The sequence below is a fragment of the Hyalella azteca genome, unplaced genomic scaffold (assembly GCF_000764305.2).
Source record: "Hyalella azteca isolate HAZT.00-mixed unplaced genomic scaffold, Hazt_2.0.2 contig16405, whole genome shotgun sequence".
Lineage (NCBI taxonomy): Eukaryota > Metazoa > Arthropoda > Malacostraca > Amphipoda > Hyalellidae > Hyalella > Hyalella azteca.
This window is the reverse complement of record NW_025946229.1, coordinates 70,216-93,025: the sequence shown is the minus strand read 5'-3', so window position 1 is coordinate 93,025 and position 22,810 is coordinate 70,216. Positions and strand designations below refer to the sequence as shown.

Here is a 22,810-nt window from a genome sequence, read left to right as displayed (position 1 = left end):
ATACTCTACAGACTGGGCACTGCATAGTGACAAACCAGAGATTTTTTAGAATCAGTTCATTTTTAATTTCCTCATTTACTCAAGACTTAAACCAATTTCTTATGTAAGATAATGCTGGTATCCATGATACTTTACTGGTCTACTTTTAGGACTCAAAAATGAACTTGAGGGAGTCTAAAAAAACTCTCAGCTTTGCCACTATAATCCGCAGTACTTCAACGCTCCTGCCAAAATAATGAAAATATCCTGCAAAACATAAGGTAATGATAATTTGTCTACCCTATATGGTTACCTATAGGCTACCAAGCGTGGAAAAATATATACCTTTAGGGCTGCAACTAGAACTTTCCCGCCATTTCCGGAACTGCAAGTCTTAACATAGTGGCAACTGGCAAAGCAGAGAGTTTTTTAGACTTTTTTCATTTCAAGTTCATTTTTGAGTCCTATAAGTAGACCAGTAAAGTATCATGGATACCGGCAAACCAGTGAAACCACCATTATCATACATAAGAAATTGGTTCAAATCTTGAGTAAATGAGGAAATTAAAAATGAACTGATTCTAAAAATCTCTGGTTTGCCACTATGCTGCCAGATTTCTGTCAGATGAATTATTTCCTAGTTCCTACAAAAGTGTACAATTGGTCTGCAAGATTCTAATTGAATTCAAATTTCATCACATTGGAGTTGCAAGATTTCAGAAACAAGTAGAAAAATTCCAGTCTGTCCTAAATGTTTTGTTGAAGTTGGCATAGGTGTGGTCACATCAGAGCAGTCAGACTGCATCACTGCAATTGCATTATCATGTGTTCAGTTGCCTCTAAGGAAAAGACAAATGTTATTGTTGCTGCTTGACTGTTTTTTGGGAAAAATTAGAGATTTAGGGTAACACTGGCACAGGACTTAGCATTTAGCAAATAAGTTTGCAGCTTGTAAATGGCTCTTTATGGCCAAGATATGAAATTCATGGCTCAAAGAAATGGAATCACAGCTGGCAAATCCATAAAAGCATGGCTAAAAATCCAGCCACGGTTCACCAAGGAGATATATTCCAAGCCTGATAGGCTGATATCATGTACCTATGTAGAAAATTAGGGAATTGGTGATTGCCTCAAAACATGACAAAATAATTCTATTATGTTATCACAGTATCAACACTTATAAAATATACTGTCAAATGGGGTAAAAAGGGATGGTTTTGAGTGTTTTTTGTTAATAACTTCTTACCATGAAACATTTCAGAAACAAGTTTAGGCTCATTTTATAGCTCTTTGCAAGGGCAATCCAATGGCATCTTCAAAAAAATTCCATATGCTATTCGTAAGGTGCCAGACGTAGAATGAAACCATCACGATTTACCCCTGGGAACGGGGTAATCTGGGACACTTGCAATAAAAGTTAATTTTAAAACTTTTGAAGCATGCAGAGTGTACTCATCCATTACTAACAGTACTTTGAAGTCCTCCTCTTTCATTGTAGATGATGTAGATGTAAAATAAATGACATTTTCTGTGATTTTTACTTGTTTTTCTTTTATTGATATTATATTACCATATTCATTAATTACTGTATTATTAATGTGATATTACTGTATCCATGGACATGCCATTGAGCATTGACGAAGACCTTATCCACTGCAAGCTTCATATCAGCAGCCATGTAGCATTTTTTCTGTATCTGTAAGCTTACAGGATGGTTTGTAATTTTGCACAATTTTAATTAAGTCAAGTGATTTCACTATAACAAAAAAGATTGTGAAAAACATACCTGAAATAGAAAATAATGTTTTAGTGACAACCATCATATGTTTTGGAGAAAAAAATCATAGTTTAGGTCAATTACTTTTCATTCTATGATGCCCGGTGCACAATTCTATACCGTCAACCGGGGCTACTCGGGACAGGCGGGGCTACTTGGGACAGGCCTATGACACGGCGTAAAACTGTTGTAGTAGCGAAACTAATTGGAATATCGCAAAACTAAAAATAGTTGCGTAAACGTAACTATTTTTCCTATCTATCTAGTATAAAGGAAGTCGAAAAATACTACATTTACTTGCTTTGAAAAATTCCTGAAAAAAATGATGAAAAACTATGTTTTGTAAAGTTACAACTGCTAAGGTATGTAGCAAAAAAAATATTTGCCGCATTAAAAAAATTTTACTTACATGAAAGTTGCACCCAGGTGTCGGCTTGAAAACGTAATTGACAGAATTTGCCTATCTAATTCCAAAAAGAAATGGCAGCCATTTCCGCACTGCGGGGCTACTCAGGACACCTCCCCGGGGCTATTCGGGACACCCCCAAAAATGCATTAAGGGTAGAACCTCAGTTAGCAAAGGCTTCAATTACGAAAAAAAAATTGATTAAAAACAAAGAATATTGATCACATTTTCCTTGCTCAGCGAAAAAAATTTCACTTATCGAAAAATTAGTGCATCATCAGTCATCAAAATGAGCCTAAACTTGTTTATGAAATGTTTCATCGTAAGAAGTTATTAACTGTTATTTAAAACTAATCGTTCAAATCTGTCCCGAGTAGCCCCGGTTGACAGTATATAGCATTCTATGTACAATTTTGTTACAACTGATGATGCACTAATTATTTGATAAGTGAATTTTTTTCACTGAGCGAGGTAAATGTAATCAAGATTCTTTGTTGTTAATCAAGTTTTTTGTTAACTTCAACCTTTGCTAACTAAGGTTCTACTGTAAATGCATTTTTAAAGGTGTCCCTAATTACCCCGGGGGAGGGGGTGTCCTGAGTAGCCCCGCCATGCTGAAATGGCTGCCATTTTTTTAAGAGATTGGCAAATTCCGTCGATTACGTTTGCAAGCTGACACCTGGGTGCAACTTTTATGTAAGTAAAATTTTTTAATATTGCAAATATTTTTTTTGCTTCAGACCTTAGCAGAGGTACTTTTCCAAAATCGCACTTTTCACACTTTTTTCAGCAATTTTTTAGAGATAGTAAGTGTTTTATTTCTTGACTAGCTTTATACATAATTGTTAGTGAAAATGTTGAAGTTTACGCCACTATTTTTAGTTTTGCAATATTTTGATTAGTTTAGCTGCTACAACATTTCTACGAAATGTGGGACGTGCGTCCTGATTTACCCCGCCCGTCCCTTTTTACCCCGTTTGACGGTAGATTCACATTTTCCTTAGTCTATGTTTCAATTTAATTACTACACTGCAGTAATTGTATGACATTTAACTAAATAATACTTTACTCTTAAATTATTCTGTAATTAAGAGTTTTCCATTATAAATTTCACTTCATCTTTGATCTAGGTTTAAATAGTAAGATATCACCTTTTAGAAGAAAGAATCACTAATAAAGACCAGAAGTTGAAGACACCCAGTGCCGTGCATTCCTCTTGCACAATGAGTGTTGAACCCAAGCGATATTTCCTTAATCACTACCCTGATCATGAAGATGGTGGTCCATCATCAATTACCATCACTCCTGAGAAACAGAAAGAAATGCTGGACATGCTTGTCAATATTGTCCTCAAGAACTTCACAAAGGAAGCAAAGGTAATTATTATTTCATACTAAGTGTTTTTTCTTAAGTTCAATGAAAAACATCAATGATTCACTAACTTTTGATCAACCATTGAAATACCTATATCCTGAAATATGCCTGAAAATTTTGAGAAAATTTTGTATCCACTTGTGATCTAACATTTGTTTGTGCATTAATAAACAAGTTCTGTATATTGATACGTATGTTTAAATGAAAGTTGATCCATATTACAGACTTTAACTCTGTTCTGTAAATTTATCTTCTCTAATTTTATTAAAATTCACAAACTAATTAAGAAATTTCACAGATTTGAGCCTGTTTTTACTATTGTAAATTTCAATGAAGGCTCATATAAGAATTAGAATTTCATTATTTTTTATGTCAGTAGCTGTCTAACAAGTTTTCTTGCTTCTGCCTTAATTTGCATTATTTGGTACTTGGCAATTATTCTCAATGGTGAATCTAACATATTATTATAGCACACAGATGGAGGCTTGTACGTTGGACTGGCTGGAGGAGGGTACATGATGCTCTACCTATCCCAGTTGCCAGGCACAGAATCCTCACGCCAGACTCAGTACCTGCAGGAGGCTCTCAGTTTCCTCAAACGTCCCATTCAATACATGCAAGCAGCTGGGAACAGACAACACATCACTGACAGGACAGGCTTCCTCACAGGCAATGTTGGCATCATGGCTGTTGCTGCTGTTGTTCATCACAAGCTTGGTTTGTTAGTTCTCTTAGTGCACGTTTTTACCTTAACTGATATCTTTATTGTATATACCTACAAACCTTGAAATATGAATTTTATTTCATTCATATTTATTTGTGTCAACCAACAATTTATTTCACTAGAGATAAATGTAAATTGAAAGTATAAATTACTGATGCATGGGTTGAGCTGTTAAAATGATCACACTGCCCTAAGTAGCATGAAAACATCAATTTTAGTTATGTGTTATTCCTCATTTGAAGGTCAGAGTGCTGAGCGTGATAATGCACTGCAGCAAATCCTTGCTGCTGCTTCAATTCTCCAAGAACCCAATTGGTTTGCTAACGGAGGAGATGAACTCTTTGTGGGGAGAGCAGGATTTCTGTGTGCTATTTTGTGGCTACGGAAACATCTCAACACTCAGGTAGTACTCTGTTATAAGACATATTGTCAATGGAAAATATTTTTAAACATAGAACATTACCTATGTTTCCAAATCTCACTCTAACTGTCATTTTCAATTCTGGAATTAATAGGTACCGTCAACCTGATTAGAAAATGGTTTCTACTTCTACTTTATTTCTACTTTCCTTTTAGTCGTGATGTAGTGATTGCAACCGTGACTATGCTTTAAGTAGATATAGGCGATTTCGGCGGTAAGTATTTCTCTTTGTTCCGGTTATTTCGACCGGTTATTTCGACACCTATGATAATCTCTTCAATCGCCGCGATTAACTTTTCTCTCGATATCCAACTTCTGAACGGTACTCGAGGCTCACGATACTTGCGATAAACGGCGTGTTAAAATGGTCTCTTCTGAACGGTACTCGAGGCTCACGATACTTGCGACCACTTGCGTCCACGATACGTCTGACTGCCTCGAACACCCGAACGGGACTAACTCGCGGTCGGCCCGCTCTCTCTTAAATACTGCGCCGGTCTCACGCAGCGCTCTAGCTAGGCTCCCTCAAAATCCCGAGTTTATGTCTAAACATCAATCCCTAATTTTATGTAAAATTTATTCCTATTCCTAATCAAACCGGGGCTACTCGGGACGGGCGGGGTAACTCGGGACAGTCCTCCGACACGGCGTAAAACTGTTTTAGTAGCAAAACTAATTGGAATATTACAAAACTAAATATAGTGGCATAAACTTCAACATTTTTCCTATCTATGTAGTATAAAAGAAGCTCAAAAATACTACATTTACTAGCTTTGAAAAATTCCTGGAAAAAAATGGCGAAAAACAATATTTTTAAAAGTTAATTCTGCTAAGGTCTGTAGTAAAAAAATATTTGCTGTATTGAAAAATTTCGCTTAGAAAAAAGTGGCAGACAAGTGTCAGCATGAAAACTTTATTTACGGAATTTGCATACCTCAATCACAAAAAAAATGGCGGCCATTTCTGCACGGTGGGGCTCCTCGGGACATCCCCCCATTTACCTCAGCGAAAAAAAATTTCACCTATAAAAAATTACTGCATCATTGCTCATCACAAAATTGTGCATAGAATGTCATACCTATATAGAATTGTGCACCAGGCATCATAGAATGAAAAGTAATGGAATTAAACTATGATTTATTTCTCCAAAACATATGATGGTTGTCACTAAAACATTCCTTTCTGTTTCAGGTATGTTTTTCACGATCTTTTTTTATAGTAAATTCACTTAACCCAATTAAAATGGTGTGAAATTACAAGCCGTCCTGTAAGCTTACAGATACAGAAAAAATGCTATAAGGCTGCTGATATGAAGCTTGCTGTGGACAAGGTTGTTGTAAATGCTCAATGGCATGTTGATGGATACAGTAATGTCGCATCAATAATACGGTAATTAATGTATATGGTAATATACCTATAAAGGAAAAACGAGGAAAAATCACAGAAAATGTCATTTATTCTACCTCTAAATCATCTACAATGAAAGAGGAGGACTTCAGAGTACTGTTAGTAATGGATGAGTACACTCTGCATGCTTCAAATGTTTTTAAATGAAGTTTTATTCCAAGTGTCCTGAGTAGCCCCGTTTGACGGCGCTACTTGGGACACTCTTTTTTTTTTTTGCTTCTGGCACCTTACAAATAGCATATGGAATTTTTTGGAGAAGCCATGTGATAGCCCTTGCAAAGAGCTTTGAAATGAGCCTAAACTTGTTTATGAAATGTTTCATGGTAAGAAGTTATGAATGAAAAACGTTCGAAATCGTCCCGAGTAGCCCCAGTTGACAGTATGTCTTTCCATTTTAGATTTGTCTTGTATACATGTACCTAATGTTATATCTAAGCTCCCATGTATAGCTGTACTTAATTACAAAACCTTTTTAATTTATTCTGTCAAATGGGATAAAAAGGGACCGTTTTGAGCCTTTTCTGTTAATAACTTCTTACCATAAAATATTTCAAAAATAAGTTTGGGCTCATTCAAAAGCTCTTTTCGAGGACTATCGAATGGCAACTCAAAAAAAAAAATTCGATATGCTATTCCTAAAGTGTGAGACGCAAAATAAAAGCATCCCAAATTACCCCTGGAAATGGAGTAATCTGGGACACTTGAAATAACTAAATTTTAAAACGTTTGAAGCATGCAAAGTGTACTCGTCCATCACTAATAGTACTCTGAAGTCCTCCTCTTCATTTGTAGATGATGTAGATGTACTAGAACAAATGATATTTTCTGTGATTTTTACTTGTTTTTTCTTTATTGATATGATATTAACATATCCATCTATTATCGTATTATTGATAAGATATTACCGTATCCACAGACATGCCATTGTGCATTTACAATGACCTTGTCCACTGCAGGTTTCATATCAGCAGCCATGTAGCATTTCTCCTGTATCTGTAAGCTTACAGGATGGCTTGTAATTGCACACAATTTTAATTGGGTCAAGTGAATTTACTCTTAACAAAACAAGATTATAAAAAACATGCCTGAAACACAAAGGAATATTTTAAGGACAACCATCATATTCTTTGGAGAAATAAATCATAGTTTAGGTTAATTACTTTTCATTCTATGTTGCCCGGTGCACAATTCTATCTATGACATTCTATGCACAATTTTGTGATGACCAATGATGCATTAATTTTTTGTTAAATGAAACTTTTTTGCTGAGCAAGGTAAATGTCATTAAAATTTTTTGTTGTTGATTGATTTTTTGGTTAAGTGGAGCCTTTGCTAACCAAGGTTCTGCTGTAAATGTATTTTTAGGGGGTGTCCCTTATTACCCCGTCGTGCGGAAATGGCCGCCTTTTTTGGGATGAGATACGCAAATTCCATCAAACATGTTTTTAAGCCAACACCTGTGTGCAACTTTTATGTAATTAAAATTTTTTAATATGGCGAATATTTTTTCTTGCTACAGACCTTAGCTGAGGTACCGTAAAATGGGTTAACTTAGACCACTTTTATTTTTATAAATGATGCCATTTTTTTACTAGCTAAATTAAACTTGAATTGAAACATGCTAAATACAGGTCTATACTCTAGCTTCACTCACCATAAATTGCTGGCTCCTGCCTCTCATAGTCTTTATGTAATTTCAAAAAAAAGTGGTGGTCTTTGTTACCCCAGCTCTTGGGGTAACTTAGACCGGGTGGTAAAATCAATTAAATTTTTTGGTAAAATAACTCCAAATAACTCCAGGTTTTGGTGCATTGTAGTAGAACTCTTCTAGTTACATATGCAAAAGACAAACTTGAGCAAGTGTCATAGTTTGCAAATGGGGGGCACTGCCCCATAATGAGGGAAATGTGACTACCTAATGGCAGCCCTGATAGGGTAATATTGGCTGGCTTGGAAATTGAGTTGAAATTACCATATATAAGACTCTGTAGAGTCTGAAACATAAAGAAAAAACATAAATAGGCTGTCAAACATAAAATATGTTATATATGGTAATTTTATATTAACTTCCAAGCCGGTCTATGTTACCCCGTCAGGGCTGACATTAGGTGGTCTAAGTTACCCCATTTGGGGGCGGCGCCCCCCATTTGCAAACTATGACACTTTCCTGAAATTTGTTGTTTGCATATGTAACTAGAAGAGTTCTACTACAATGCATCAAAACCTGGAGTTATTTAAAAAAAAAAAAAAATTGAAGGGGGTACTCTGACAGGCTTTAAATAATAGCTTTTTTTTGTGGGTCACATTTTTAATTTTTTAACCTATTAGATATGCAAACTTTTCAAATTTTTCTATTGTGTTATGTAGCCTCAGTATTAGGCCTTTAATGCCCATTGACAAAATTTTTCTATGTCAAATAGTTTTTGAGTTGTGGGGGTTTTTGTTAAAAAAACGAAAAGTGGTCTAAGTTACCCCGCCGGTCTAAGCCCCATTTTACGGTACTATTGAAAAATCTAATTTTTCACACTTTTTTCAGGGATTTTTTAGAGGTAGTAAATGTAAGATTTCTTACTTTGCTTTATGCTACATAGATAGTAACAATGTTGAACTTTATGCTACTATTTTTAGTTTTGCTGCTACAAAATTTCTACAAAATGTGGGATGACTGTCTCGATTTACCCCGCCCGTCCCTTATTACCCCGTTTGACTGTTTGAATGACACAAAAAAGCTGCTTTACTATAGCATTAATTTTTAGGGTTACAATTTGCTTTGTATGAATTATACATTATCATTGTGATAACTTATAAAATGATAACATATTATCATAATTATAATATTATGATGTATTTAATACCAATAATGCACTCAACTAAAGCTATTATTACAGGTTTACCCAGACTCAGAATGTCACCGCATGCTGATGACGATGGTGCAGTCGGGGCTACAGTACAGCAAAGCCACCAGCTCGCCCCTGCCCCTCATGTATCACTACTACGGCACGCAGTACCTCGGCGCAGCGCACGGTCTTGCTGGCATCCTCCTCGTCATGCTCAGGTCGTCCTGACGTGTTCAGGGCTAGAGTGGTCCTCGTCATGCTCAGGTCGTCCTGACGTGTTCAGGGCTAGAGTGCTCCTCGTCATGCTCAGGTCCAGGTCGTCCTGACGTGTTCAGGGCTAGAGTGCTCCTCGTCATGCTCAGGTCGTCCTGACGTGTTGAGGGCTAGAGTGCTCCTCATCATGCTCAGGTCGTCCTGACGTGTTCAGGACTAGAGTGCTCCTTGTCCTGCTCAGGTCACCCTGACGTGTTCAGGGCTAAGAGTGCTCCTCGTCATGCTCAGGTCGTCCTGACGTGTTCAGGGCTAGAGTGGTCCTCGTCATGCTCAGGTCGTTCTGACGTGTTCAGGGCTAGAGTGCTCCTCGTCATGCTCTGGTCGTCCTGACGTGTTGAGGGCTAGAGTGCTTCTCGTCATGCTCAGGTCGTCCTGACGTGTTCAGGGCTAGAGTGCTCCTCGTCATGCTCTGGTCGTCCTGACGTGTTGAGGGCTAGAGTGCTTCTCGTCATGCTCAGGTCGTCCTGACGTGTTCAGGGCTAGAGTGCTCCTCGTCATGCTCAGGTCGTTCTGACGTGTTCAGGGCTAGAGTGCTCCTCGTCATGCTCAGGTCGTCCTGACGTGTTCAGGGCTAGAGTGCTCCTCGTCATGCTCAGGTCGTCCTGACGTGTCCTGGGCTAGTGGAACTCTTTCGACCGACAATCACCCCCGTGGTTTTCCATAATATTAATAACTAGCATATTAAAAGAAGATGCACTTCGTGGAATTACATTATATTTATTACTGGCATGTAAAAGAGGTGTTCAAAATTACCTATCAGGTAAAAGCTCCATTTCTTTACAAACATTGATTAGGCTCAAATATGGCTCATGTCTTAACATGACGTTGCAGCTTCCATGTCCTTCCATGTCCCAGCTTGGTTGCAGCTTCCATGTCCTAACATGACGTTAGGTTGCAGCTTCCATGTCATAACATGACGTTAGGTTGCAGCTTCCATGTCATAACATGACGTTAGGTTGCAGCTTCCATGTCCTAACATGACGTTAGGTTGACGCTTCCATGTCATAACATGACGTTAGGTTGACGCTTCCATGTCATAACATGACGTTAGGTTGCAGCTTCCATGTCCTAACATGACGTTTACTACCATCTTCCATGTCCTAACCTGACGTTTACTAGCTTCCATGTCCTAACATGACGTTAGGTTGACGCTTCCATGTCCTAACATGACGTTAGGTTGCAGCTTCCATGTCCTAACATGACGTTTACTACCATCTTCCATGTCCTAACCTGACGTTTACTACCATCTTCCATGTCCTAACCTGACGTTTACTACCATCTTCCATGTCCTAACCTGACGTTTACTACCATCTTCCATGTCCTAACCTGACGTTTACTACCATCTTCCATGTCCTAACCTGACGTTTACTACAATCTTCCATGTCCTAACCTGATGTTTACTACCATCTTCCATGTCCTAACCTGATGTTTACTACCATCTTCCGTGTCCTAACCTGACGTTTCCTTGCAGCTTCCCCAACTGGCTACAACAAGAACCTGAGGTCACGGGACTGCTACGCCAGACCATCGACGGTCTAGCAGCGCTGCAGCAGCCCAACGGCAACTTCCCGTGTGCCATGGACGAGCTCTCTGGGGGGCGCGCTGAGGAGGACGAACTGGTGCACTGGTGCCACGGCGCCCCTGGTATTCCTGAGTTTCCATTCTGGATGATATTAAATATTCATATCCAATAGTATGTACTTATTTTATAATAAAAAAAAAAAAAACTTCGTGCTGGAAATTATTTGCTTTGAATTCTTAGTACCAATAAGTTTACAGTTTGAATGATATAGAATTGATGTATTGTATGTAATGTTTACAATTCTTAGCATCGTAATGTAAAATAAATGGGAATGAATATTTGTGTAAAAATATTCAATGTCTAGAAACCCTTCAAAGATTATTATTTTCAATAATTATTATATATTTAATTTTTAGCATTGTTTTATTAACATTTTTATTTTATCTACGATCATTGGAACAAAAATATTGACGGTTTAGTACAATATTGTTCACTTAATATACCCCAATTCTTTATAGTTCATCTATAGTTCTCCCGAGTTCATATACCCCAATTATTTATATTTTTTGTACGACCAATGGATGTAAACTCCATAGTGGACCTGGTACCTTAACTATCAATCATTGTGGTTTGACGTTTTCTATTGTAGCTGCTTTTTATATTTTGTTAACCGCAATGTACTGTGTTTTGTCTCGGCAATTATACTTGCTATTTCATTGATGGAACATAATCTTTACAGGCATGATCTACTTATTTGCTAAGGCGTACACATTCTTCAATGACCCGAAATACCTCGACGTGTGCATCAAGTGTGGGGAAATCACGTGGCAGAAAGGACTGCTCAAGAAAGGCGCAGGTTTGATAGTATTAATATTAAATAAATTTATCTAGAGTATAAAAGCAAAGATAGAGCGACGTGAATTAGTCATATCCTTATTAAAGGCGGACTAATTATAAAAGTACTTGAACGAATTTATATATCTGACGCTCTTTGCTTCGGAATTTTTTTGTTAACGGATGAAGCACTTTGAAAGTAGATATACCGTGGACCTCAATTCCGGGTTTTATTTCACTGGTGGAACAGAGGGGAATTTCTGACCGAAATTCAATTTCCTTGGCAATCGGGATGTGAGTTTATTCACTGCACCTCGGCTAATTTGTTGGAAGGATCATTCATTGTTTATAAGATGTTTGGAAAATAGTCATTAATTGAAATAACTAAGGAATAGTTAATTTAAACATTTATTTATGTACGGTAACATAAAGTCACAAGTCTTCAGCTAAATGATGTATTATTAAATGTTGCTGTTTCCTAACTTCCAAATTCACCATAAACACGAAATAATTGTCTGTGTCAATACGCAAGGAGATTATGTTCTTATGTTTCAATCGTAAAATAAAAACCAGCCAAAGCTCATATTTTGTCGAGACCAATTCCGTCATTGATTGGCTGACGGAGTAACAATCTTGCCGCTATTTTTGCCAGTACGACCACTGGAGATATTTCCTCATAACTCATGAATACGTTTTGGTACGCGCGTTGTTGTTTCAGGCATTTGTCACGGCATCGCTGGGAGCGGCTTCGTGTTCCTTCTGCTGTACCGCCTCACAGGTGACCTCAAGTACATCCACCGCTGCAAGTGCTTTGCCAAGTTCATCTTCTCAGAAACGTTCAGAAAAGCTCGCACTCCAGACTGTCCCTTCAGCTTGTTCGAGGGTCTCGCCGGCACGGTGTGTTATTTGGGAGACATGTTAGCTCCTCAGCAAGCAGCGTTCCCATTCTTTGACCTCATCTAACGTTGTACCTGACGCATTTTTAAGTGCGGATACTACCCATCACTTAGTATAGTATCTATCTTCAATCTGTAACAAGTTCGTGTGTCGTCGGATCAGATGATATTGAAATTCTTTCTGGTCTACACGAGCAATTTCTTTTCAAAAGTTTATTAGACTGAAACCGATGAAATAGAATAACATATCTAGTATGTCAATTAATGTCTAAATTCATCAACCTGAACACTTTGAATCTTTCCGAAATGTTCTCATGTAATCTATGCAACTCCTCTTCTGAAGTTAGATTTGTTCTGCATTACTTGATCTCTTCATACGATTTAATATTGAGAAATATTTACATTTAGTTAACAAATGCCACCTATCATGATAATTCAGAAAAGAGCAGTTCAATATAGCTGCTTCACTTATGAAATAATTCATGTGCAGTATTTCCAGAACAGAAAACTTCTGTTCGTGATGAGCACTTCTCGTTCTAGAGTCGTTGCTGAAAAAATTAGACAAGATGACTTAAAGACTGTCGGGAAAAATTTCGTCTTTGAATTAATATAGCAGCGCAGCTCAAAGTTCTTAAATATTGGTTTGTTTTGGAGTTAGTCTGCTCGTTCGATTTTGTCATTTTGCTTCCATTCGACAGTCGATTCGACAATACTTCGATTTCTAAAGACTCCTTTAATTTACTTTGTTCGAAGATTATTGTCATTGAAACTTCATAGTTTTGCAAATACTCATTGCGTTTCTGGGCAGCTGGGAGCTGTCAAGCTCTATAAGTGGAGAAAATCCTTATTAGTAGGTCTAAGTCTAATTTCCATCTTGTGTACTGCTGAATCCTGCAAGGAATAATCTTCAACTATGTAAAATTTCATCATAACTAATATGTCGATTATCGCTAGAAAATTATCAATGATGTGGACTGTAATTTCGTTTATTTAATCTGAAAAAATTTTAACGTTCATAATAAGATCAGCAAGGATTTTGTGGCACATCCCAAAATTTATATTAACGATGACATGGCGTAAAATTTAAGTGCAATAATGTAATATGTCGTAAGTATAAATGAATCGTCGTTAGGATGCTAACTAAATCAGTTTGTTTGAGAACTGTTCTCTGTGCCCCATTTCTTCATTTATAATTTACATATGTGTGCCAAAACAATTTTTCTGTTACTTCGGGAATTGAATTACTGTATAAGTAACTTAGGGCCATCATTGACGAAGGCAAATGCTTGGTTAGATCATCCGCACATTTTTGAATCTCAATCGAGAAAGCACACTTCGTCCTCGCCACGTAATCGTGTTTGACTTGCAATAGATTGTTACTTGACAAACAGCCACCAGCTTTGTTAATCCTTTTACTGTTAAAGAACTTTCTGCGTTCAACATTTCATGAAATAGTTATTAAAGGGAGTCGTGATAACACAATATTTAGAATAACATTTGTAATGCAGGTTTCTAACGAGAATTAGTCGATATCGACACTGGAATTTCACAATTATGCATACATCAGACAGGTGATGGAAATACAAAGACAGCTGAAAGTATTTGCCAAATGGAATCAGGGTCAAAATTACGTATCGTTACGTTATCAGGAGCACTCGATGGAAAATTTATCTTTAACGTACGATTTACTCAATATAGTGCAATAGATCTCGGTAAAGAATGTTAGAGAATACGTACTTGGTCTCGTGTAATTTTAATAGTGACCGACCAAAGACCAATTCAGTTTCATTGTTGACCGTTAACCAAGAACGCCAAGCTCCCTCACTCGGTCAGCAGACTCGGGGGCTCTGAGGTTGGCTACGAGCACGGGACTAGACGTCGCTTTGGCTACATGGAATGGTACCTCATCATGTGAAAGAAATATAAATCAAAACACGAATTTGTTCGGAACTAGGATTTGTGTTTCAAAATCCAGGACATCTACAAACTAATTATTAACGGGAAAGTTACGAGGAACATTCAAGTACAGTATGGTACACTGGAACTCTAATGGCATTGAAAACTAAAAACGTCGGTTAATTCATTAGTGAGAAATAACTCCTTAAGCAATGACATGCCAAGCATACATTTCTCTAGCAACATTTAGCCAAGAGTGAAGTTCACAGCAACGAGCGTTTCTGACTGCAATGCCCTCGCTAAAATGTAACAAATATGACCTCAAAAAATGTTACTACGAGCCATCTGCCGTCCTGCAGTCGAAAAATTCAATTAGCCAACATTCCAATCAGGAAACGTCATGAATAATAGAATAAGTCAGTCACAACCAATGCGCAGGAGGAATGCAGTCCGGCAACCTCTTTATAATAAAGTAACACGTTTATAATAAAATAAAACGAAATTGTATGTTACATCATTGGCAGCAGGGCTCGGACCAGGTCAATGGAACACACAACAGCATCCTAATGTCATTAATTTTATACCTAAAGTCAGAACACATCGCCATGGGACATAACGTTAAAAGCTAAGCAAAAATGCTGATATAGGTAATAAATTAATATATTGAGATAAGATTACTAAACGATCTCTCCCAGCAAGGGGGCTAGAAACATAACCAATTCTACTCAAGTTTAACTGGAATTAACAAGAAAAAGCTTTAATAATCAACAGATATTGTTAAAATTGCTATTTATACCATGAACACCTAGGTTCAACATACATAAACAGTAAGCACATCTACTTCAATAGATAGAAATATTAATTAAATTAAGGAATGGGTATCTACATTCAAAGCTCACAACAGATAGCATATTAATGGAATGAAGGAAAGAAACACAACCTACACCATCACGCAATAAGATTCTCATACATAAACCGAAGAGATACACAAGCGAAAACATTAACCACTATCTCAGGCGGAGATAAATTGAATTAAAAGTGCACTCGACGAAATGGGGAAGTATCACGATAAATTAATTTAGAAACAAAAAAATCCCCGAGGGGAGAGTTTGAGTTAGCAATTCTAATCAATCGTGAGAGAATAAATTAACTATAGACATAAAAGCACCAAATTGAAGGAATAGCATTAGTTTATATGCTCGCAAACAAAATATTTCAGACTTTGCATGATTTTTCATTCTGGGAGAGCAACATGATGCACTATAGTGAAAGTCTCAAGCATCAGAATGACGAGTATAAACGTAACCACTGTAACTCCAGTTAATCCCAAGATAAAACATAGGTACTACCTAGAACCTCGATATTTCCACTCAAACATTAAGAATATGACTGAAAAAAATTCTGTTACTCAGCAACAAAATTAAGAATGTATGCATAGGGTAGGTACATGATCCATTACCTCGTAAATAAAAATGATAGAATTTAGATCTCAGTAACTGACTTGCTTGTGAAAAGTTATACGGTATTGACTGTGAAAAATTAAAGTGGTTGTTTTTTCAGTTGGTACCTTTGGCACGTTCTTGCATGTCAGTGTTAACTAGAGTCAGAGCAACATAATAATCTTGTATAATCCATTACCCTGTATCGAAAAAAGGAAGTACCTATTGAGATCTCAATTACTGACTCGTCAGAGAGAAGTTATAAAGAAGTCGCGGTTGGCTCAATTGGTAGCTTTGGCACGTTCTTGCATGTCAATGTTACCTAGATTCAAAGCAGCATAATAACCTTGCATGAGCGCAAGGATACTCTTGAAGACACCTACAGGTAGTAGAACGTAGCTCAGCAGCCGCCACAGACCAACACCAAAGAAGACACTTGGACCCTCAGTGAAGTTAACAAGATAGAGCGACGCGTAGAACAGTTCATTACCGGAGCACATAAGGAAGAGCACGGGTCTAGAAGTGTAGTAAATCTGCAGGATAAAGTTGGGGTTGGCAGCTGAAGATTTGTGGCTTGTGCGGCCTTCCAGTAAAGACCTGAAAGTAAGTAAACCAAATTAATACCTAAGAGGTTTTTATAATTAAACAGGAGTGAATGTGATGTGGGTGCACAGTATTAAGAAAATTTAGATTTTGTTTGTTTTTTAACTTTCTGGCAGAATCTAAGGATTTATGTAAAGTACCTACCATAGTTTAGGGCAGAGTTTTGAAAATAATAATATACGTTTAAAAACTACTTTTTAAAGACAACACTTCCAAAGAATGCAGTATATACAATCTTACAGATGTACAATGAATTTCTCATCTAATTTTTGAAAATTAAAAAAATTACCTTTTCAATTTTTTATATATATATATACACGTACTTTTTTTTAATATATAAATTTTTTTTCAAAATTATTTATTCTGCTAATTGATTGGTGCATTGCCTCTGACTTCAAACCAGTGTGCAAAATTTCAGATCAATTAGACAGGTAAAAGTGTGTCAAATATCAGTTATAAGGTTTGTAGCTGACAAAATTATTTTTTCAATTTTTTTAATATTGAAAAAAATTTTTTTTAATTTCTAAAATCATTTATTTTGACATTTGATTCATGCATTGTCTCCAACTTTACACAAGTGGGCAAAATTTCAGATCGATAGGATAAGTAGAAGTGTATTAAATTTTGATTACAAGATTTGTAGCAGACAGACAGACAGACAGACAAACAAACAAATAAACAAACAAACAAACATGAAGTGAAGTTAAAGAGAAGTGTTGTAAAAATGAAAGTTATTTCAAATGGTTCACGATCTGATGTGAACATAACCATATTGAGATGCTAAACTTGCCCAAACAAGATATTGCCCAAAAGAATGAACAAGATAAAAATTGCACATTATCTTAGAAAACAGAAAAAAATAAGTTGGAAATAAATGTAGCAATAATTGTGAAATACACAACAATTTGATTTGACACATGAACAAGACAAAATTACACATGATTTATGATAACAGAAAAAAGCTAGGTACTGGAAAAGTTTGTAACTATAATCTTAAAATATGTAGAGATTTAGACTGACGTGTGTAGGTGGAGCCAGTGGCAGGCAATGTCAATAGTGATGGAGAGTTGGAACCAGAAGAGATACTTGGGGTAGAATGTCCCGAGACAAGCTATGAGGCACATCGTGCCACACCGGTCAGTCAGCATGTCAAGCATCCCTCCAAACTTGGTGCCTGTACATAAGAGTTTTATGAAACAATCCAGCAGGGACATGGATTATTTTTATGCAAGACTGAAAATGCACAAAACACAATATTTTGAAAATTGATAAAATGTACTTCAAATAAAAAAAATTCCTTTAAATCTATTTTGATCCTTCAAAGTGAGGCATGAAACACCAAAAACTAAATTGATCAAGAAAAATTTTGGCAGTCTCCATTAACAATAATTCCAACCTTTCCAACTCTGCCTTACTTTGATTGAAAGCTCTAGCAGCATGACCATCAAAAGCATCCAAGAAGCCAGATAAGAGGTAACAAAATGATGCAATGACGTGGTCCGTGGGCATGAAGTAGAATGAGATCAGTGCCAGGAAAATCCGTCCATAACCTGTTGGAGCAAAGTAGTATGAGACCTACGCCCAAAAATTTCTTCACAACCTGCTAAAATACAGTAGAAATAGATAAGTGAACAGGGAAAATAAATCCGCAATCAGTTGAAGTAAAGTAAAATGAGACCAGTTCCAGGAAAATCTATCCATGACATTCTGAAAAAAGTAGAATGAGACCAGTGCAAAATAAACAAATATAAAAAATATTTCAAAAAATATAATTCAGTACTCACTCACTGCAGTGAGTGACAGAGAGCGCATTTTCTCGTCGACAAAAACTTGAGGTCACGGACAGATGGACGGACAGACAGATATGGCAAGCACAATAGTGCATTTTTTCCATAAATGAGAAAATGTGCTAAAAACCACATTTTTCTGGTTTTTAAAAACTAAAAAAAATGAAATAAAACAAATAAAAAACTTAAAAACCACATTTTCTTAACAGACAAAAAAGAAAAACATTTATGTACTCTCACATAACATTTAAGTTATGTAAAATGTTATGTAATGTTATGTAAGAGTAAATGTTTTTCTTTTTTGTCCATTAAGGGGACCGTCTATTCTAAAATTTCAAATTTTGGCGTTTCCCGGTTTTTGTGCTCATCTTAAAGCTTACTTTCTGATGCATCAAAAGGTACCAGAATCATCCATCTACGTCGAAAAATGATTTTGTGACAGCTCCCTAAAGGGGGCGGTTTTGAGGCCCCTCCAGTAAAGTCTATGGGATTAATTAGAAGGCTGGACACACTAAAAAGGAACGTCTGACATAAAGCGGCCAATTATGGCAATATCTGGTGCTTATACTCATCTTAAAGCTCAATTTCTGACGCGTAGAACGGTACCAGAACCATCTCTCTACCTGCATTTTGACGTGCAAGACGCGTCGCAGAATAGATGGCGGTGGGGGGGGCAGCCTTCACTATTTGAATGGGAGATAATTCAAGAGAAGCTCTACAAATATCGCGTATAGCGGCCAACACACTCAGTGCCCATCAAGACAGCAAGGTGGTAGGTATGCTGCCAGTCGCTCTATGCCTCGCTGACTTGGTTTGAGGCTTAATTGCGGTAGTATCTGGGCTACGTTACGACTCTTTTACGTCCATTTACGTGCAGCGCTGCAGTATTTTGAGCGTGTTGTACACCTCTATTTCTCCCAATTGCTCTCACGGAAAATCTATCTTCTTCTAGAGTTTTGAAGCTACAGCAATGAGAGATATATCATTTGATTTGTGAAGACAATACCTATCGACCTAGCCATCCCTTTTTTTCTAATTTGTGTATGGTTCGTCATATATATGGGGGAGAAGGGGGGAGAGGGGGAAAAAATGAAAAAAATGGGAAAATCGCGCATACAAAAAATATGGGGAAAGTGAACAAAAGGGATGGCAGAGTCGATAGGTATGGTCTTTACAAACATAGTGGCAAACCAGTGATTTTTTAGAATCAGTTCATTTTTAATTTCCTCATTTACCTACCTACTCAAGATTTTAACAGATTTCTTATGTATGATAAAAAAATTGATAATTCTGGTATCCAAGATACTTTACTGGTCTACTTATAGGACTCAAAAATGAACTTGAGGAAGAGTCTAAAAAACTCTCTGCTTTGCCACTATGTTTACAAATTGAATGATACATGTCTCGATGTTGTAGGACGATACTTGTAGGAGGAGATGCTTTTTCTAAAGTACCCCTTTTTGGCCATTTTCTATGAATTTCACGTTTTCTATTAATTTTTCTAAAAATTCTAAAGAGCAAAATGTTTTTTTATACATTTTACGTATGTATGTGAAGTTTCATGATGATCGAATAATACCGTAACTGTAGAAGTTTTTATGGAGGGTAGACGGTCCCCTTAAGAAAACGTGGTTTTCAACAGTTTTTTATTTGTTTTATTTCATTATTTTTAGTTTTGTAAAAACCAGAGAAAAGAGGTTTTTAAATTTTTTTATATTTATTTATTTTCTACTTTTTAGCTAGCAATTTTAGTAATTGAAATCAATTTCCAGGGTTGGCAAGTGTGGATGTTAGAGAAGAACCCAATTCCAAACCGTGAATTTTTCATGTTTTTTTCTAAAAAAAATATTTTAAATAATTATTTCTGATGATCAAATCTTGAATTGTTAGGCAGCATAAGCATGCATGCCAAATTTAAAGTTTCTAGGATGTTCAGAAGAGCTCTAAATTAAGGTGTAAATTTTTTATGACAGACAGGCACGAAACAAAGTCAAGAAAAACATGGTAATAAAAAATCCATCCTTGACCTGTAAATGAAGAATCAAATGAATTAATAACAAGACTTAGTACTATGTAATCTCATAGAGTTCCTAAATTGGTTGAAATTGAAATTAAAATACAAGTATACATGTCGACCAGATGACCCCTGAGATACTATTACAATGACTCTTGTGCCACACTATGAAACCTGGTCAACAAATGCATGGAACTAAGAAAAAGCTTAATATAAAGGAAAAAAGTTGAGAAGTGTCAGAATTACCCACGATGTCGGAATATACCGTGTTTACCCTAGCTAGTTTCACTTTTAATTCGCTTATGCTTATCTAGTTAAACATAATAATTAGAATCTATATGATAATGCTGATATCCTTGGCTCATGGGAGATGGGATCATGGAGACTGGAGTTGTGACCATGATACTTTACTTTTTTAGTTTTACAGGTCTATTAATAGTAATAGGAGTGATAGGACTCAAAATAATAGAGTAAAAAGAAGCTTCTGCATTTCGATGTCTGCATAGCCACAATATTTTTTGAACCAATTTTCAAATAACACTGACCACATTTTGACTATGTATAAGGTGTAAATAAAATTTTTAAAACAAATGAACAACTTTAGGAGAGAGTTGTCTAATTTATTGCATTATTATTTTTAATATTGTTCAATTTGAATTAATAAGAATTAAAACAATTACTTACCAATGAGGTTAGGTACAAAGAGGAATATATTTTCTGTCATGTTTGTGAAAATAATTTTCTGAAAAGATTTTTACAAAGATGATTAGGGGGAAGAATAACACTACTTGTCCAAGTCTAAAGTTATTGCTTGAGTTATATGTGTGTGTGCTTTGTTGAAGGTGAAGAGATGACCTCACTCAGGCCAACTGTCACACCTGGATATGGCATTAATTGCTGGCTTTCCAAATTTGCCACTTGCAGCCACAGTCTAATTTTTCTTGCTTGTAGGAGGTGGCTGTTATTTCAGGATTTTCCTGGTATTATTTCCAGATAGATGGCAATTGCTTGGGTTGCTGCTATAATTTTCATGGTTTCCAAAGATCTTTTAACTGTCTTGATTCATAGCTGACATAGTTCCTCTTCTTGGTATTTCCAGATAACTGGTGATTCATCTTCTTGGTATTTTCAAATAACTGGTGGATTTATGTTACGTTTCCAAATTACTTCCCCTATGACTTGATACTTCTTCAAAGGGTTCCAAGGCATCCAGTGCTTGCAAGAAATTTGGTAACTGCTTTAATGATAAGATGTTGTATATAGTTTTTGAGTAGTCACCCTGCCAAGTAGTGTTTGCAGGGTCAGGGTCTGGATGCCCAAGCCAAACAGAGTGCGCTCTAATTTCAGCGTCCAACACTATATCGACTGCACTATAGCATAAAATGCTCTATGGTTTCATCCTGGTTGCAGGTGGCACACAAAGGTGAGTCAGACACGAAGAAGCGATACATATATGCGTTCACACCCACATGTCCCAGCCGAAGGCGAGCAAGCACAACTGTGACACGCCGAGATCTTGCATGTATCCATGGGACAGGAAGTAGATCTTCTCGTATGGTCAGCAGGTGTTGTCCCTTTCCAGAAACTGCAACAGTTTGGTGCCAATTTTCCTGCCAACGAGCAAGTAATTGTCTACTGAGCCAATATTTACAGTCTGCAAACTCTACTGGGTGGAATGAGCTGTGGTTGAGCTCATGTCCCAACTTGGCTGCCCGATCTGCCAACTCATTTCCACAAATCCCAGCATGGGCTTTCACCCACTGTAGCACCACTTGTCTGTCAGCATTGAGCCTCCAGAGCATCTCCCTGATGCAGTAGACAACAAGTGAGTACCTGGTGTGGAGGCTCCTAGGTGACTGCAGGAGAAGTAGAGCTGAACGGGAGTCAGAGCAGAAAACCCAGTCAGGGTGTGAAGCACCCTCAACAACAACCAACAAGTGGTAGATGGCAAAGAGCTCAGCAGTCAACACACTGCTCTTTGGGTGCAGGCGCCAAGAAATGGCTTTATCCTGCGAAGGAATGTAGGTATATGCCACAAGCACTTGATTCCAGATTGGGCAGGTGAGAACCATCACGAAAAACAGTGTGAAAGCCTGGAAAATTCTCACCCATGGTAGCACTGAATTGATGCATGGGTTCCACTCCCAATGTAGAGTTCATGTTGACTTGTATGTATGCAGTAACTTGTTCCCACGGAGGGGCTGGATCCACAACAGGCACTGGTATAGGGTGACAGGGCCCATACAAACGGAAATGGGCAGCGGCTGTAGCTAGGGTGGAGTTTATCCTTGTGCAGGGAAGCATCATCAGTGAAGCAGTTTTATCGTTAGTAGGTCTGTAACACAGATTTAGAGCTAATTGGGCCCCAAGTGACTGGCGGCAGAGGGACAGGGCAGGTATACGCGCTTCAGCTTGCAGGGAGATGATGGAAGTTGTTTGTCGCGCACCCAGGATCAGGCGCAAGCAGGCATTTTGCAGCACATCTAATTTGGCAAGCATTGAATTTGAGGCTGTCTGATAAGAGGGTGGATCCATAATCCATCTTTGCTTGGATATAGGCACAGTAAAACTTCCGGAGGAAGCACCTGGATGCACCCCAGTTTGGGGATGCCATATGTTTA

At 37.2% G+C, this 22,810-nt stretch overlaps 2 protein-coding genes across 2 annotated transcripts; one reads left to right on the top strand and one right to left on the bottom strand.

The window, feature by feature from the left end:
* The first annotated feature begins 3,247 nt into the window (after positions 1–3,247).
* On the top strand, positions 3,248–13,842 carry LOC108666288 (lanC-like protein 3). The gene is made up of 7 exons (XM_018153126.2): positions 3,248–3,538; positions 4,007–4,253; positions 4,503–4,663; positions 8,977–9,143; positions 10,670–10,842; positions 11,460–11,576; positions 12,273–13,842. The coding sequence occupies exons 1-7, from the start codon at positions 3,386–3,388 to the stop codon at positions 12,515–12,517; spliced, it is 1,263 nt and encodes a 420-aa protein (XP_018008615.1). The 5' UTR covers positions 3,248–3,385; the 3' UTR covers positions 12,518–13,842.
* Positions 13,843–14,623: 781 nt separating this feature from the next.
* LOC108666289 (CDP-diacylglycerol--inositol 3-phosphatidyltransferase-like) lies at positions 14,624–21,519 on the bottom strand. Its single transcript, XM_018153127.2, has 4 exons — positions 20,874–21,519; positions 17,804–17,938; positions 17,409–17,562; positions 14,624–16,382 (listed from the first exon to the last, which is right to left on the bottom strand). Exons 1-4 carry the CDS (start codon positions 20,911–20,913, stop codon positions 16,067–16,069), a joined length of 645 nt encoding a protein of 214 aa, XP_018008616.1. The 5' UTR covers positions 20,914–21,519; the 3' UTR covers positions 14,624–16,066.
* Between the last annotated feature and the right edge of the window lie 1,291 nt (positions 21,520–22,810).